The sequence below is a fragment of the Odocoileus virginianus genome, chromosome 6 (genome assembly GCF_023699985.2).
Source record: "Odocoileus virginianus isolate 20LAN1187 ecotype Illinois chromosome 6, Ovbor_1.2, whole genome shotgun sequence".
In the NCBI taxonomy this organism is placed as follows: Eukaryota; Metazoa; Chordata; class Mammalia; order Artiodactyla; family Cervidae; genus Odocoileus; species Odocoileus virginianus.
The window spans coordinates 63,717,398-63,735,752 of NC_069679.1; the positions used below are offsets into that span (position 1 = coordinate 63,717,398).

The following is an 18,355-nucleotide window of genomic DNA, read 5'->3' on the forward strand; positions in this document are numbered from 1 at the left end:
AACGCCTGCACCCTTCGCTGGGGAGGGGCCGGAATGTAAACTTCCTTGCCTGGAGTCATTTTGAGGAAGCTTTGCTGGCACAGCCCAAAGGTTGGGAATCTCTGGATCCCTCCAGGGAGGGGCGAGACTGACACTGCTGGAGCAGAACTGAGTGTCCTCAAGAGCTCAGCCCAGGCACCTCCCTCAAAGGCACTTACGTCTCCACCTGACTGGCTCATTCACAGTTGGTGTCCAGGGACAAGGACTTTCTCTCAGAGTGCCTCAAACCACTGGCCCGTCCACAGGGAGCTCCACCCACCAAGGGGCCTGGGCATATGACCCGCCTTGGCCCGAGCCTGGCGCTCCTCCCGTTTCCATTCAGACCCGGTCTTACTACGTCCGGAGTCCGTCTAGTAGGACCCAGCCAGGCAAGCTGACCTCCTTCCTTGGGCAACTCAGCACCTCTCACCCCAAAAGTCAGCTCCTGAGGGTTGGATTCACTCAGATACAGGCCCTACCACGTGGCCTGACTGGTAAGGTGTGCAGAGTCTGGAGAAGACAGTGTAAGTGGGCACAGAGCAGTGCTCCTCTGACCTGAACCTTTGGTGTTCCAGATGTCGAGCCCCGGCCACGTAGGGCCTTTCAGGTGCCATCTGCCAACTGATGGTCCTGCTGACTGGGAAGACCCCATAGCCAAGTCCTTGATCATTCCTGGAATCTGGTCCTTGGGCCTCTTGCGTATTTAAAAATGTGGGGGCTGCTCGAGGAAAAGACACGACCACAAGGTGGCAGTCGCGTGCAGTGAGCGTTTCTTGGGCAGCGTTTTGGTGCGGTCTGGAGGGACTGGGAAGTCTGCTGCCAGACCTTCCAGAGGCTTTGGCAAGGAGCAGGGCTGGGGCCACCACCCAGAAGCGGAGGAGGCCCGGGAACTCCTAGGGGTTAGAGAATCCAGACCGGCTGTGTGTCTCGATGATGTCAGAGAATCTGAAGGAAGCAGAGGCTGGAGTCTTTAGAGCTCCAGAGTTTGTCTTAACCATGACTAGATGTGGGGGGTCCAGTTTTGAGTCTGGCACTGGTGAAATATGAATTAATATTTCTGCTGAAGAAATAAACAACATATAGATCCATATACAGGGGCCAACTCTGGCTCATTTATATAACACCATGGCATATAGACTTTAACACTGAAACATAAAAAGCCTACAGTGCCCTGTAAAAACATTAAGTTCCCAGAGAGGAAATATCCAAGGATAGGAGCAAACAGATCAGTCAGGAAAAAATTATATTCCGTAACTTAATATTGAGAAGAAATGTTCAACCTTGATTGTTAAAGACGCATGAGTCAAAACAGCTGTTGTTTTGTTCCTACATTACCTTGACAAAAATTATATCATCCGGAAAAACTCTGGAGAAATAGATCCACTAATGTCTGCCTGATTGGTTCAACATTTGGGGAAGTCAGCTGTTAGCAGAGAAAATGTCCATCTTCTTTGACCTATTAATCCCATGACTTTACATTTATCTTCTGAAAGTAACCCTAAAAGGAGAGGAATATTTATGGCTGCATTGATTACAAAAATGAAGCACCAGAAGCAGTTTAAAAGCTTAACAATAAGGAGATGAAGAGAATCATGGGATACTAATATGCAGCTATTTAAAAAGATACCATGAAGCCTATATATGTAGAGCCATGGAAATGTACACATAAAAATAGCTAAGTGGACAAAAAGCACAAAATTACAGTACACTTGTTTTCAGCCACTTTAAAATCTATAAGTACAAGTTGTTTAAGCTTAAAAGAGTCCGTATTCAGAGGATACAAGTAGTTTACTTGGATGAGAAATTATAACTATGTTATTGAAAATTTGTTTTAAGTTTTTCCTTAAGTTTCTCTCAAAGAATTGAACTTGTCCTTAGCACACACGATTTTAGCACAAGCAGTCTCAGTGTTAGAATGTGTCTGATTCTACATTCTGCTGCTGCTGCACTCGTGTGCCCAGCCAATTGGCATGACTTTTGTGGCTCCATAGCTCAAGGAGAGAGCAAACTTGATCTCTTGAGGAGGAAAACAATGATGATGACTTACTGGGAAACTTACTTCATCCTCCCGATTTATTTTTAGACACGGGTGTAAGTTGACCAGTGGTATCAATGACTAAGTGTTTTAGGTTCCAAGTTATGTCTTCCTGTAATCGTCTTCTGATATTTGGGGAGCTTATTTGGCTTGAGAAAGACAAGAAAAGAGCGAAGGAAGGAATTTTCCAAGGGTTCTGTGGAAGTATTTTTTTTTTAAATTACTACTCAACACTTGGATTGCAACAGAAAAAGTTTAGGAATAAGGTGGGAAGTAATAATAGTAGGCACAGACTTCATATCAAGCACTGGCCAAAGTATATGGATTTAACTCTAGCTTCTCAAACTGACCCCGGAGGTAAGTTCCGTTATTATCCCCATTTTACAGATAACTAGAGGTACACCCATGCAACATAAAGTGCCCAAATTTTCCCAGCCATGAAGTTCTAGTTCTAGTGTCTGTGGTGCTAACCACTATGCTGTCTGGATGTATTCAGCTCTGTTTTCTAAAGGGAATATAGCATCACTTATTTAAGATTGTGATACAACCAATTTAGTTTATTTATTCACACCCAATTTGGAGTTGGTTGGGCTGAACCCCTACTGAAAAACATAAGGAATTATGTGGAAGTTGTTTTTTTTTCTCCCCCCGCAAGGTCCCTATCAACCTGTGTTTCTGGAACTTCTTATATACACTTAGCTGTAGAGACAGTGAATCTAACTTATTTTGGAGTGTAACGCTTGTTTGAGACCAAAACTATGATTAATGAAATGATTTTATTCCTAGGCTATGCTAACAGAGATTGAGCACAAGGTGGCCTCTCTGTTAGAGAACTGCAAAGATCAGGGCCTGGGAGACAGTGGAGCCACTCAACAGGAGGCTGAAGCACTTTCCTTGAAACTGAAAACTGTGAAATGCAATTTGGAAAAAGTCCAAATGATGCTTCAGGAGAAATACAGTGAGGACCAGGTAAAGTATGACTATGCATAGACATGTATGTAAATACAGGCATATCTATCAGGAAGGAACTCTGGGTGCAGGTAAGGAAACAACTACAGAGGAATTACAGTAAGTGAAAAAGAATTGTGCCTCTTAAAACTAAGGGATGGGTACCTTAGCTTTTGTCATTGGTTTCATTTTGCTGTGTAGTTTTCTCACCTAGGTTGTTGTCAGTGATCGTGTTGCTTTGATTAGGGTTGGTTTGACTGGGTTGGTTGTTGTTCTTGCTGATAATGAGATCTATGCAACCTTTCATCGTAAATTTTAAAGGAACTTCATATTTGAAAGGAACTGTGTAATCATGGTTGACTAGAAAAATGAAGCCTTTATAGACATGCTTAAAATTTAACATCAGAAACACAAAAACCTGTTTCACAGGTACTTTCGTTTTCCATTTACAAATATTTATATATACTGATCAAAGTATCATATAAAGTATTCTTATGACTTTTAAAAGCATTCTGTGTATATAAATGCAAATGTGTATCCTATGAGTAGAATCTTGCTATGTAAAATTCACAGCCATTCTTAATGAGATGGTGGTTTCTACTTAAAGGACTTCTATTTACAGAAATAAGATTGGCTGCAGATATATAGGCTGTATGGAACCCCTTTTATCCTAATATGTTCTCTCTTTTAAAAAATCTACTTATGTTTCAAACATAGAAGAAATTTGAGTTCATAAGCTTAATACTATGTCTATTTTTTATATTTATTTCACTTTGTTCTCGAGAAAAAAGGGCAATAGATTTTCTGGCTTTTAGTAATTCACTGGATGAATTAAACTGAGGAAATGATAAAATGACCACTTCATTAAATGTAGTGGTTTTTGAAGTTGTTATGAAATAAGTACATTAAATTATAGTATGTCATTATTGTAATTAACAAAATAGTCATTTGCTTCATATAAAACTTTTCCATTGTGTTGTCACATTATTAGAATTGAAATGGATCACCATTTTAACTAGTCTGCCATCATAAAATGTTTTGCAGCATTCTACCACACTAAAGAAATCTTCAGAGCATCAGAAAGTTCTCCAACCAGATAACCTTTCTGAATTTGAATCTGTTGTTACCGAAAGGCCACAATTCAGTAGACAAAAAGATTTCCAGCAGCAACAGGTATTTTCAGCCCCCAATAGTTATAAGGACAAGAATAAAGTTTTCTATATGAGATTTCCCACTGAGCTCTAATAAATACTGAAAGGCCACTGGAGTGTTTCCTTACATGACTGAATAGAAAGTGTGACATGTAGGTGTCCCTGTGTGTACAGCAGGTATGAGTTTTGAGCATTTGCTGCAGTATCTACTTTGCTTTCATCTGCTACCACTGGGGACACCGGAACTTGGCTACTTTGTTAACATGCATCTTAAACCAAGCAGGTATATACCTTTGCAACTGCAGCACTTTTTTCCCTATTTCAAAATGTGCTTGTATTTTTTGGGTGATCTTCCTTGTGTGTAGTGTTATGTTAAAAAATGCTTGGTCATTGTCTAAATATTTTAGATAAGTTTTTGAAAAATAAATATGAACAAGAACAAGAGATAGTAAATAATGATTTAGGAAGTGGTTTCAAATCCGATGATCTCAACAGAAGAAACCCTTGTGTACTAAATGAAAACCTTGATTGATTCGACCATTTGAATCTTATTCAATTATAGGTTTTGGAGTTAAAACCAATGGAACAAAAAGATTTAATCAAATTCATAGAATTTAATGCCAACAGAACATGGCCCCAGTATTGCCAGCATGATAAAGATACAACTCAGACATCATCTGCAAGGTAAAATATTTTTAAAGAATTGGACATTCAGCAGTTTTGTAGTTGGGAGAATTAAGAGTGTTTCTTTTAATATCACTTATAAAACACTGTCTGGATGTAATATAATTTTTGTACATTGATTATTCTTTTTACCTTTTGTTTTCCTTAAAAGCAGTAAGACATCTAGCCCCAAAAATGATGCTCCAGACTTGATCTTGTCAACCCAGGGCCAAAGTGGAGATAAGTGGCAATATTTACACCATGAACTCTCATCAAAAATAAGGCTCCCTGCCTCTCAGCTTGTACAGCCCCAGGTCAGTGTGTATGTACATACAGTGTAAATAAACGTGAAAAGCCAACAAGCATTCATTAAACACACATGTGTGTTCTGCATTATTACCAGAAAGCAATTTATTTGTTTTTAGAAAGCAAAGATGCCAGATGGATTTTCATACTCTTTTCATCTTCCTGGAAATCTGCACTTCCCTTTTTGCTTCTGTAGCACCATGGGCTTCCCCGCTCATAGCTCTTACTAAACTATACACCTGTTTATTTGTCTGTATTCCCCATTAGACAGCATGAGAAGAAAGATCGTGTCTGCCTGGTTCACATTTGAGTGCCTGGAGCAGAAACTGGAACATCATAAAATCTTGGTTACTATATGTTGAATGAATAAGGAAATGAATCATATATGTTTTAAAGAAAACACTTTAAAATGATACAGTGCTATATGAGTGTCATTCATTCATAAAAAGATTATTTGAAATCTGCCATGTGCTGATCCCTATGCTGATGGTACCCGTCTATAGGTATTCTCATCAACACACCTTATCATACCTGATCTTTGCCAATATGATCTTTGTCATACTGTGCCGGCTACTGACGGGTGTCTCTCTAAACAGGGCGCCCATGAGCAGAATGGCACCGTTGCTCCCAGCAGTCAAGCTTGTTTCTTCAGTTTTGCACTCAGACTACCCGGGCAATGGTTACCAGTGGTTTCCCAGTTCCCCAGTCTGGTGGGAGCTTTTTCAGTTCTCTTCTCTTCTGTGAAGAACCTTATTTGACCAATTAAAGTTGAATTGAATTCATTGGGAGGACTTTAGTCTTGGTTTCACCTGTCGTACACGCTATAACATGTATGTTGTTCTTTTTCCAGGAATAGAATGCCGTGCCTCTTTCTCTACCCTCCCACCCCAGCAGAGTCCATCTACCACCCCATCCTGTTTCTTTATATGTTAGTTTTCCAATCTGGCAAAGAAATTAACTCTGAGTCATTCCCCCTTCTGAAATCACAGCTCATTTTCAATACTAATTTGGCTTTTCAATAACAAATCAAGACACAGATCTGCCCCCGGAGGTTACTGTATACTATTTAAGAGTTGGCTGTGTGCCAGGAGTATGCCAGTAAACAGGGAAAGAAAGAGCTAACCGTGGAAGTCCAGTAGCGTGGCTACAGATGGAAAGATTAGTGGTTTTACTCTATTTTTCAATTATAGTTTCTTTTTTCCCTTGTTTTTTATTTTTTTAATCTAAATGGACCCTCAAGTGTCTAGTAAAGCCTGTCATGACTTTTCAAAGCTGTCCAAAATATTCAAATTTTAATTAAATCATTTTTTTCTTTTAAATGACAAGATAGACAAAAATACTTACCAAGAAGATAAACTCAGAAGATAGCATGTTAAGGCATTTTTGATGTTTTACATTAATAGGATCTCTAACTCTTCATAATAGTATTTCCCTTTTTCAAATACAGGTTACCACAAATATGAGTGTTCTACCCAGTGTGAGCATGTATAACTTTAGATACCCAGCAACCGAAGAACTGAAAACTTACACCACCCAGCTTGAAGACCTGCGTCAAGAAGCAAATAATCTTCAGGCACAGGTAGCAGCTGCCTATTATATATTTTCCTCATTGCAGTAACAAAAATAAAGGGAAATGTGATAGTGTAAATTAGTCATAATTTTCTTTGGTGGATTCTTCCCTTACACCTCCAGGGAGTGTACATAGTCACTAGGTTGTGTCTAACTCTTTTGCAGCCTCATGAACTGTAGCCCATCAGGCTGCCCTGTTCATGGGATTTCTCAGACAAGAATACTGGAGTGGGTTGCCATTTCCTCTTCCAGGGAATCTTCCCAACCTAGAGATCGAACCTGCGTCTCCTGCATCTCCAGCATTGGCGGGCAAATTCTTTACCACTGAGCCAGCTGGGAAGCCCATAATTTTCCTTACTGAACAAATAATAGGATGTATAATTGAAGGAGTCCTAGAATTACAAATAGAATTTATCTCTGTTACTGACTCTGGTAAATTTGGTAATGGCTACATAGAATACCATGTACACAGGCTTCCAAACCTGAGTCTGGGATTGGCAGGAACAAGGATCATAATCTATTAATACTGTTCTGCAGTGGGGCTCTGGGATTGCAAGGCTGAGGAGGGATGGAGGGAGGGAGTAGCAGCAGGCTTTCCAACCTTAAGTTGGCTTAACACTGAGATGGTGTGCTGGATAGCTTAGGTATCCATCAAAGAAGACAGTAGGAAACAGTCCACATTGGGTGATTAATAGGTTTGGCAGGCTTCTAATTTAATTATAATCACCATGCTGTACCATCCCTATCTTTAAGATACCGTTCCTCTTTCTAATGAACCCCTTCAAGTTTCTTGACTTCCTTCTTCAGGCCACCCTTGGTGTCATTAACCCACTTTCTCCTACATTAAAATATGGGAGACAGAGAACAGTGGAAAGAGGGTAGGTGGCTCTGACAGTAAAGAATCTGCCCGCAATGCAGGAGACCCGGGTTTGATTCCTGGGTCAGGAAGATCCCCTGGAGAAGGAAATGGCAACCCGCTGCAGTGTTCTTGCCTGGAGAATTTCATGAACAGAGGAGCCTGGTGGGCTACAGTCCATGGGTCACAAAGAGTTGGACACGACTGAGTGACTAACACTTTCACTTTCACACTTCCAGCTGGACAGCCCCACTAAAGAAGTCCATCTTTTGATTTACGTTTTAATTCTATTCAGTAGTCAACTCAATACCTAATACTGAGTTTCTTAAACTTATTTCTCTCAGAGTTAACATCTTAATTTTATTTATTTATTCTGCTACCTAGTTCACAAAGTATTTGAAATGACTAATTATTAGGAAAAAAAAAACATAACATGAATGGTAAACTGTAACGGAAACCAGGGAAAATATAGGCTTAGGAAGGCAAGGAATCTTAGTGATTTCTGTTTTTCCTTTTCTTCTCTTGATTCAGGAAAACATGTCAGAAGAAACGTACACGAATCTGGATAAGAAATTATTTGAACTGTTTCAGACCCTCATTCAGTGCCTGGGCAGTGTGGAGGAGATGCTGCAGACACCTGGGCTCTTCAGAGGGGATGTTGGTACCCAGCAGCTGCACTACGAGGTAAGGAGCATCCATCGAGCATGTGTGTTGGCTGTTACTACAGGCAGCCCGCTGGTTAGCCAGAACTGAAACCTCTCTTAAGGTCAGAACTTGTTCACGGTGTCTTTCTTCCTCTCCACTTTGCAGACACTGGCTCTTGAGTTGAAAAAACTTTACTTAACTATGAGTGACAAGAAGAATGATCTTTCAAAAGCCATGACTTGGCCTGGCAAGAACGCCAGCCAGTTCCTTGACTGTTTTGAGAACCTCCAAGTCTACCTGGAGCACACCCAGGCTACAGCTGCCTCTAGAAGCAAGGCTCTGAAAGCTGGCCTCGACTACACCCGCAGTTATCAGGTACAGTTCTGGGCACCGGGCTGCTTTGGCACAGTGTCAGGTGATAGCACAGACCTCCGATCTTCATTCGTTCCTCTACCCAGAGGCATTCTCGAGTGGGGATTGCTAAGGAAAGTAGTGAGGCTCTTTCTATGAAGGTCTTTCAGTTAGTTCAGCTGCTCATGGCTGGAGACCATTTGAAAGAGAGTTCCTTTCCAAAATCTCAGGTATGAATTTGTTAGGTCGTGCTAAAGTAATGCTTCTTTCCTGTATGATATTCAGCCACTAAAAGTGTCACCTGGGAGGATTCCTAGGTAAGGAGGAGCTATTGAAGTTTTTAAACAAAGGTATTACAGTTTGTGTACATTTCTGGTAGATCCAGCTGGCAGTTGTCTAATGAGAACTGGAGCAGAGACTTGAGGCAGGTGGACTAGTTAGGAAGCTGCTAGAAATTGTCTAATGAGAAGGAAATGAAACACACCACCATTTAGGAAGAAGTCTTCCCTGTAAAATCAAACCTGAATCCGATCAAGTCTCTAGAATCCAAGTCATCTAGACACAAGGGAAGAAAATGGTAAGTGGTGCTAAGGGAGTGCAGTCAGCTGTATACAGACAGTGGCAAGCTGTACAGAATAGGTAGCCCATTTTTTTTCTACTATTGCTTCCCTCCCTCCCCCACCATACAAAAAAATCCCAGAAACAAAAAGAGAGAGATGGGCAAGGAGTCAGCAGATTATGAGAGATTTAAGACACATGAACCCACTGCACCTATTGGACTTCATTTAGATCCCAATTCAAGCAAACCAAAAGGAGAAAATATAGGCAATTAGGGAAATGTGAACCTTGCCTGGGTAGTTAATAATGCTAAGGAATTATTATTGATTTGTGATATTTTTAAAGGGAGGAATCTTTGTCATTTAGAGATACATACTGAAATATACACTAATAAAATAATATGATATCTTGGACTTGCTTCAAAATAATCTGAGGGAAGGGAAGTCAGGTGCAGTCAAGAAAGCTCGGGGGAGGGGGCAGAAGAGAGACGACCAGCCACAGTCATCAGTAATTGTTAAGGCTGATGGATGATGGTAACGCAGGGGTTCCCCTATTTTGACATATGTTTGAAATTTCTGATAGCTCAGAAATTAAAAGACAGATAAATTTTGTAAAAGATTTCAAAGCTCTAACTGAAATTCTGTTTCCTACATTTATCTTTTTATACAGAATGAAATAAAGCGATTATATGATCAACTTGTTAAGAATAAGACATCTCTACAACAATCTTTGAATGAAATTAGTGGCCAGACTATTGATGAACAGCTTCAGGTAATCAAGTGAAAATAATTCAAACTGACTTAACCTTGACCCAGAGAGTCTCCTGCATAAAAGACTCCAAAAGTCTGCAGAAGCACCATAAGTCTCCTGTGCTTATGAATCCCTCCCTAAAATACAAGTCTGTGCAGTGGTGGAAAGGTTGTTGAGAAATGAGACTCTCACCCTCTTGGGTGGGGGTGCTGACTGCTCTGGCATCTAGAGACCATTTGGCTACGTATCAAAATTGTAAATCTAAATGCTCTTCATCCAGCAGCTCCATTCCCTTATACAGCAAGTGTCAATTGACCTAGTGTGTTCAGGCATGGCTCTACATTCTGGGTTTGTACTTATCCTAAAGAAATAAGACAAGAGCATAAAGATAAATATGTGTATGAATATTCAAGGAGGGACCTGGCAGCACTGCTTGAATTAAAAGGCTCTTAAATAGCCTGAAAGTCCATTTAGAACCGACCATTGCTAAAGCAGTGAGCAGCCTTACTGTGTCTGCTTAAAAGGCTCTAGATTAGTTTGTACTGTGACTAGGTGCTGAGGAGCTGATAAGGAAGGCATGCAAACTGTAGAATCCAACGACATGTGCAATCCTGTGCATTTCAGGATATGTGTGTATACCTCTTCTCAGTATGTGCTTTGAATACATTAGAAATAGACTGTCAGCTGTGGATCTTTGGGGAGAACTGGGGAGGATGGAGGAGAAGTTGCACTTTCATTTTTCCCTTAGTTCTTTTCTATATTGTTTAATTCTTTTTAAGTGACAGTGTGTACTCCTGACTTATTAAAGGGTTTTATTTTCTTGCGTTGTCTCTCTCTTTAGAAAGTGGATGTATACACAGTGGAGCTGCAGAACTCTGAGAGCCGAGTGGCAAAACTAAGAGATGAAGGAGAGAGGCTTCATTTACCTTATGTTCTACTCCAGGAGGTTTACAAATTAGAGGTGTGTCTGAGCAGAAAATATTCAATCCATAAATCACTATGATTGGAAAGAGTTAGGCATTTTTCTTCTACCAAGTAAATTTGTGCACTGTGTGCTCACTCAGTCTTGTCCAACTCCTTGTGCCCCCATTGACTGTGGCCCGCCAGTCTCGTCTGTCCAAGGGATTTCCCAGGCAAGAATATGAGTGGGTTGCCATTCCCTTCTCCAGGGGATCTTCCTGACACAGGGCCCACATCTCCTGCATCTCCAGCATTGGCAGGTGGATTCTTTACCACTGAGCCACCTGGGAAGCTCTCCATGGAAATTTAGATATATGTGCTTTATTTGGGTTATTTTCATGGTTGGGTGGAAATGTTTGTGCACACTTGTTCTTTTCAGGATGTCCTTGACAGTACATGGGGAATCCTGAGAGCCAGGTACACCGAACTCAGCAGCCCTTTCATCACTGAGAGCCAGCAAGATGCTTTGTTGCAAGGCATGGTGGAACTGGTGAATATCGGAAAGGAAAAGCTTGCTCATGACCATTTACAACAAACCAAAAGTAAAGTTGCCCTACAGGCTCAAATACAAAATCACAAGGTAAGACACATGGGTCAGATCACCTTTTCATAGACTGTAAGTTATTCTAGTGTGAACAGAGAGCATACATGTCCTTCCTTGGTGAAACATACATCATTCCTTCATTCTTTAAACAAACATCTATTACACCATGTACCAGGAACTCTGCTAAACTCTTAAGAATATAATTGTGAGTGAAAATAGACAATTCCTAACATTTATGGAGCTTTTAGTTGATTGAGAAGACATTTTTTGTCAAGGAGCGATTCAAGCAAATTTAAAATTGAAATTGGGTTACATACTTTAAGGGCATTTAATAGAGGGAGTTGAGTTCAGGAGGTTAGGAAAGGCCTTACTGAGAACTGAAATCAAAAGAAATAAATAAATTACAAATGTATATGTGGTGTAATGCCACAGCAAATCCTTTTGCTTTCCACTCATTCCATTAAACAAAACCTCATCATAACCAACAAGAGATATGCAGTAATTTAAGTGCTGATAATAGATGTGTAAGATACAGTTCCTGCTTTTAACAAGCTGAAGTCCAGCTTTTGATAAGTAGACTTTAAGAAAAATTCAAAGGTAAATATTGTATAAGGAATGGAGGGGAAGAAGAGAAAATATATTAGCTGATATATACAATGTCTCAAACCTTATGGTAGACCCTTTTATGTATCCCTTTCAGGAAATAAGAAAAGGGATTCACCTAATAAGAGGCCCCCAAAATAACTAGAGGGGGCAGCTGACTATAAATAATGAACCATGTGAAGGAAAGCCTTTCTCTTTAAAGGTTTAAAAGTGCTATTCTAGGAGCTTTGACCAACCAGAATCCCAATAGACCCCCATCAAGAAATTTCCTTTATTTAATCATTGTATTGAGTAGAAGTTAGAACCAAAGTTTAGAAACCCCTGTCTATTGAATATATGATGTGAATTTCTTGGGCTCACACGTCTATCCATCCAGTTTATTGTCTTGAAACCAATCAACCAAATAAGCATCTACTTTTTGGTAAAAAATTAAGAAAAAAAAAAGTTTCTTAAAACTTGGAATTTCTGATGTAGGAAAATCTCACTGGAAATTTTAATTGTCTAATTAATAATATTTGCCCTTTAATATTGATAGTTTTGGGGAAAATATTATCAAGAATAATTTTTCATTGTGATTTGTTAAAATTCCATTAGTATTTGATGACCGTGGATACATAGGCAATTTTTGTTTTGTTTTCTCATGAATTTGACTCTACATGGCTGTCCTGGAATTTTGGATTAGAAAGTAAATATGACAGTATAACATGTTGAAAAAACTTGAATTTTAAGGCTTTTCACAGTGTAAAAATAAATAAATGTCAACATCTCATTTCACAGCTTTTTTTCCAGAAGCTTGTTGCTGACATGCTCTTGATCCAAACATATTCCAACAAAATGCTTCCTTCTTTAATGCAAAAGAAAGAAACATTTGGGGCAGAACAAGTCAAAGAAGTTAAATTGCTGGAAGAAAAGTCACACCAATATGGAATAAAGCTACAGAGTTTACTACAGGTATGTGGCTTTCATAAATTTTGCACTTAAGCCAGGAATTCTGGATTTTCAACCACCACCTCTAGGTTTGAAAACAAGTATCTGGTTATTATTAAGCAGTAGTTAAGTGAGAACCAGCAATGAGGAATGTGGAATCCTGTTCCAGCTCCTACTGCTGCTCCCCCAGTGAAATATTAGCTGAGATTTCCTATACATCAGTTAGGGATTGCACAGCATCTTTCTGCCTTCAAGGACTGTGTACAAATTAACAAAATGGGAAGCACTTTGAGGTCTTGAATGAGATCATTTCATGAAACATCAGTGGTTCTGAAACTGTGCATCCCAAAGAGGACAAGCCCAGATGTTCTGTTGCTGAAGTATAGATCTATGCCAGTTCTGTCCTGATTCAAAGAAAAAAGTTCAGCTTACATAAAGCTCTTTCTCAGTTTTAAGAAATAGAAATAGTTTTAAGAAAGCTCTTTCTCAGTTTTTTAAAGAAATTTTCACTTCTTAAACATGGTGGATATTAGTACATAAAATAAAGAAATACTCAACTTTTTAATGTGATAATATAATGATAATAAGATAATAAGATATTATTTTATGCTAATAAAATTAATTTTCTAATAGTATGTCAAGTTGGTACTTATAGTAATAGTTCATGGTGTTTAAAAAAAGAAAGATTCCATGAGTGACTTGCCTCGTGGTCCGGTGGTTAAGATTCTGGGCTTCCAAGGTAGAGGGCACAGGCTTGATCCTTAGTCAGGAAACTAAGATCCTACATGCTATGCAGCACAGCCAAATAAATTATAAGTTAAGTTTAAAGAAAAGAAAAAAGACTCCATGAGTCCAGTGAGTATCCCTGACTTTCTGGTGACCCACTGTTTCACTCGGTATGAGAATTAATGAAGTGGTTCATTTTCCAGCAGGTAGTATTTTGTGTCCATAAATCAGCTCTGTTGAGGGTTAAGGCCCCAGAGGTGGGCTTCTCTGGAAACAGAGTGCGAGGACCAGGCAGACTCTGGCGAAGGCAGTAGTACTCCTCTGCTGAAGTGTAAGCTCACAGCCTCTCAAATCACTCCTTTGAGCGGCACGTGAGGGTAATGGGTTGGGTCATGTTCAGTGGGCTGGGAGTTGGAGCAGGGAGTGTTGGGAACAGCCTAACATGAGCTTCTGTTGAAAAACTTTAAAAGTTAGCACCTTCCTTTCCAAATAATAAAAGTCCTCTGAGATCTCCACAGAGGCGAATGCTGAGAGTATCATTTTAACTTAATCCTATTATTCCCTACTCGATTTGACGAGACAAACATAAAGCCCAGTACCACCTGGATTTTTTAAAACCTTTTCCACACAGCAGTGAAAGTGGAATTGGTTCCCACCAGACGCTGAGCTCTTATTCAGTTCAGTTCAGTTCAGTCACTCAGTCGTGTCCAACTCTTTGCGACCCCATGAATCGCAGCACGCCAGGCCTCCCTGTCCGTCACCAACTCCCGGAGTTTACTCAAACCCATGTCCATTGAGTCAGTGATGCCATCCAACCATCTCATCTTCTGTCGTCCCCTTCTCCTCCTGCCCCCAATCCCTCACAGCATCAGGGTCTTTTCCAATGAGTCAACTCTTCGCATGAGGTGGCCAAAGTACTGGAGTTTCAGCTTCAGCATCAGTCCTTCCAATGACCTCTCATTAGGGTGGGTTACATCTCAGAAACCCCTGGAATCTGTGCTTTAATTGTGTATGGTCTCAGAGTTCATTTTTGTTTGGGAGATTAGTTTCATCCCTTTCTGGAACTAAGCCCCCTGGTGATCATGTGTTCTTGATTCTCTAGAAATGGGAAGAATTTGATGAAAACTATGCATCTCTTGAAAAGGACCTGGAAATTCTTATGTCTACATTGCCTTCTGTGAGTTTGGTAGAAGAGACGGAGGAAAGATTAGTGGAAAGGATTTCATATTACCAGGTATTTTGCTTCCACTTAAACCATCAAAGTCATGGTCTGAAGCACTTTGTGTTTTTATTGTGTTTTGACTAAAGTACTTGATTTTGAAGGTGAATGATTTGAATTGAAATGAAATGTTGCTCAAACAACTCACAGTGAGATGTCTTTGGGAGAACTGCAGATTTGCTTGTGGGCTTCTCTGCGTAACCGTGTGCCTGACGTGGGGTCGGGACCTTGGTTGGAGTCCTGACTATCATGGAGCACTCTGTCAGCTTTCTGTCCCTAAGGTTCAGTGTCTTTGTCTATAGGATGGAGGTAATCAAGCTTGTTCTACCTGTCTCTGGAGGTGGATGTCAGCAGGTGTGGACATGAGCTAAAAAGTATGAGAAGAACTTTGCCAACTATGGGCCTCTGAACATATTTTTAGTCTTATGACAAGTGAAGCCCTGATTGGACAGAGCCTATGAAGAAAACAACAATCTGTTACCTGCCACCGGCATTATAAAGAGACTTCAGACTTGTGTCTTTCAGACACAATTTTTTCTTGTGTAACGTTTGGTATTGTTATGATCGAAGTCTGTGTGTCTCAGATTTCAATGCCGTAGAAAAGATACAACCTTAGCATGATTTTCGAGTGGCATTGAGAATGTGACCTACAAGATAAGAACAGGTTCTAAATATTTTCGACATAAACTTGAAATGCTTAGTTTTTACTTTAGAATGTATGTGGTCAGAATCTGGTTGTGTGGTTAGTTGTGTGTGTGTGTGTGTGCTATCAGATATCCACTTTAAAACTTCAAAAGCAGGTTTGTTGCCTGACCAGACGGGATGAAAAACGAAAATGTGAATTACTTGGCAGTGTGCCAGCATTCCTTGGAGGCACTTAAGCTCCTACAAGGAGCGTTTTCCAAAGGCTGGAATGCTGTAGTTATGCTCTCTAGGTGTCTTGAAAGTTTCAATTGATCTCTTCGCCATCTTCACATATTGAGCCAAACTCCAACATAAATCTGAGTCTTCTGGGATAAGAAGCTGCTCTTTAATTCTTTGTTAGCCTAGGGGTGCAGAAGGTACCATCTGAACAGCTGAGAGAATGCAGTGGAAAATAAAGCTCTTAGCAGCATCGCAACATGTATATTATCTAGGGTGAAACAGATCACTAGCCCAGGTTGGATGCATGAGACAAGTGCTCGGGCCTGGTGCACTGGGAAGACCCAGAGGGATCGGGTGGAGAGGGAGGTGGGAGGGGGGATCGGGATGGGGAATATATGTAAATCCATGGCTGATTCATGTCAATGTATGACAAAAACCACTACAATATTGTAAAGTAATTAGCCTCCAACTAATAAAAATAAATGAAAAAAAAAAAAGCTCTTAAACCTCGTGGGATTAAGAAACAGTTCACATTAGCCAACCTGATAGAAGCCTGATTATTTCTCCAAGAGTAGCTATATACCTTAAACCAGTGGTCCCCAACATTTTTGGCACCAGAGACCAGTTTCATGGAAGACAGTTTTTCCATGGACTGGGTGAGGAGATGGTTTCAAGATGATTCAAGCGCATTATATTTACTGTGCACTTTATTTCTGTTATTATTACATCAGCTCCACCTCAGATCCTCAGCCTTTACATCCACGAGGTTAGGGACCCTTGCCTTAAACTATAACCTGTGTTTCTGTTAAGCTTGAAATATTTTTTAAAATGATAGAATTGTTCTAAGACTTTTAAATACATCTGCCAGACTAAAAGAAGACAGACTATCTAGTGAAGCCCATCTCATTGACAGCGGTCCTAAGGTTGTTATCAGTCTCCTGTGTCATGGGGAATTTTGTATATATCTTGACTGGGGGACATCTGTGGGCTCGGAATATAGGGTCAGTCAGTTGTGTGACCTCTGGAGTTGAACAGGCCGTGCTCAATGCTGGCTGTCACCTCATGGGCCAAGTGACTAGTGCAGCCTGACTCTTGGGGACAAAATGAGGAAATTAAAACTTCTCAGAGCTGCTCTAAAGATGAAGTGTCTTGCACTGAAGGCTTAGAAAATTAGAACCATTTATTTTTTAAACTAACATTGAACAGTTTATTCTAGTCTGCAGACTCAAGCAGGAAGAGGGATTTGCAACTAGAGTGTTAGGGATTGGAGGTAGAATTTTTAATAATTTTTTTAAAGGCGTAAGTTAATTGGAAAATAGCAAATGTTCTGTTTGACCGTAATTTATTTTTTAAGATTAAATATAAGTAACTGTCAGGATATGTCATTAAGCTGAACCCAACTGCGGGAGATAATTGTCTTTAGAGGGCTGTCCTCAGGGGATCATTGTATTTGCAGTTTTGAAGAATTTTATTTTTCTTTTCATGGAATTGAATTAGCAGTGTGCTGTTTTAATTTATTCTTCTGAAGTCCTCTTTTTTTCTCCTCCTGAGTCCTTATATGCAGAAGAATCTCAAAGTAAACTTTTCCCCCTACTATTTGGGTCCAAAGAATAACCCCTACCTACCTAGTCCACAAGGTAGAATGCTTCCAGGGGCCCAGACAAGAGAACAGAAACAAGGGCAGCTGAGTGGATGAATATGTGAGGGCTGGTGGGGACAGCAGTGGAGGAGAACCCAGGAGAACAGCCTCTTCTAAAGGAGCTTGCTATAATAGATCTTCCTGTTTTCCCAGAGTCACAGGAAATCCTGATTTCTATGTAAAATTTCTTGATTTACAGAGTAATCCTTAGGTCACACGAACGCTATGTGCAAGTTCACTGTGCCCTGAAGACTGTCACCATTTTAGTTTCTAGGTGAAAGAATTAAATGATCAGTTCTAAATCTGTGAATTTTAATTTTCTATTGTATGTATAAGTCCATGCAGGAGAAATGCACTAGACATTCTCATCATGAAAGATAATAATCCGTTAATTTTGCTCAGACAGACTGTGAGAGGCTTGAGGATTAGGAAAGTATTATTGTTTCTTTTTTTTTTAATTGAAGTATAGTTGATTTACAATGTTGTGCCAATCTCTGCTGTATAGCAAAGTGTTACATACATATGTACATTCTTTTTTAATATATATTTTTTTTCCATTATGGTGTATCACAGGATATTGAATATAATTCCCTGTGCTATACATTAGGACCTTGTCTATCCATTCTAAATATGATAGTTTGCATCTGCCAGTCCCAAACTCCCAATCCATCTTTCTCTGTCCCCCCTGTCCCCCTTGTCAACCACAGGTCTATTCTCTATGTCTGTGAGTCTGTTTCTCTTTTGTATATAGGTTCATTTGTGCTATATTTTAGATTCCACATATAAGTGATACATGGTATTTGTCTTTCTCTTTCTTACTTCACTTAGTATGATTATCTCTAGTTGCAGCTGTGTTGCTGAGGTTGGCATTATTTCATTCTTTTTCATGGCTGAGTAATATCACATTGTATATATGTACCACATCTTCTTTATCCATTTGTCTGTCGATGGACATTTAGGGTGTTTCCATGTTTTGGCTGTTGTGAACAATGCTACTATGAACATGAGAGAAACATATATTCC

At 39.9% G+C, this 18,355-nt stretch overlaps 1 protein-coding gene across 9 annotated transcripts in view; it reads left to right on the forward strand.

Annotated features, from left to right (window-relative positions):
• SYNE2 (spectrin repeat containing nuclear envelope protein 2) overlaps positions 1 to 18,355 on the forward strand; it is a 316,121-nt gene that overhangs the window by 219,942 nt on the left and 77,824 nt on the right. For 8 of the 9 annotated variants that reach the window (XM_070469450.1, XM_070469452.1, XM_070469455.1 and 5 more), the window contains 12 exons: positions 2,840 to 3,022; positions 4,046 to 4,174; positions 4,715 to 4,836; positions 4,988 to 5,129; positions 6,569 to 6,700; positions 8,078 to 8,230; positions 8,357 to 8,566; positions 9,770 to 9,871; positions 10,692 to 10,811; positions 11,190 to 11,390; positions 12,735 to 12,908; positions 14,713 to 14,844. In XM_070469450.1, the coding sequence (XP_070325551.1) occupies positions 2,840 to 3,022; positions 4,046 to 4,174; positions 4,715 to 4,836; positions 4,988 to 5,129; positions 6,569 to 6,700; positions 8,078 to 8,230; positions 8,357 to 8,566; positions 9,770 to 9,871; positions 10,692 to 10,811; positions 11,190 to 11,390; positions 12,735 to 12,908; positions 14,713 to 14,844 (1,800 nt within the window). The remainder of the gene's footprint in view (positions 1 to 2,839; positions 3,023 to 4,045; positions 4,175 to 4,714; positions 4,837 to 4,987; positions 5,130 to 6,568; positions 6,701 to 8,077; positions 8,231 to 8,356; positions 8,567 to 9,769; positions 9,872 to 10,691; positions 10,812 to 11,189; positions 11,391 to 12,734; positions 12,909 to 14,712; positions 14,845 to 18,355) is intronic. The other variant, XM_070469451.1, reaches the window with a different exon arrangement.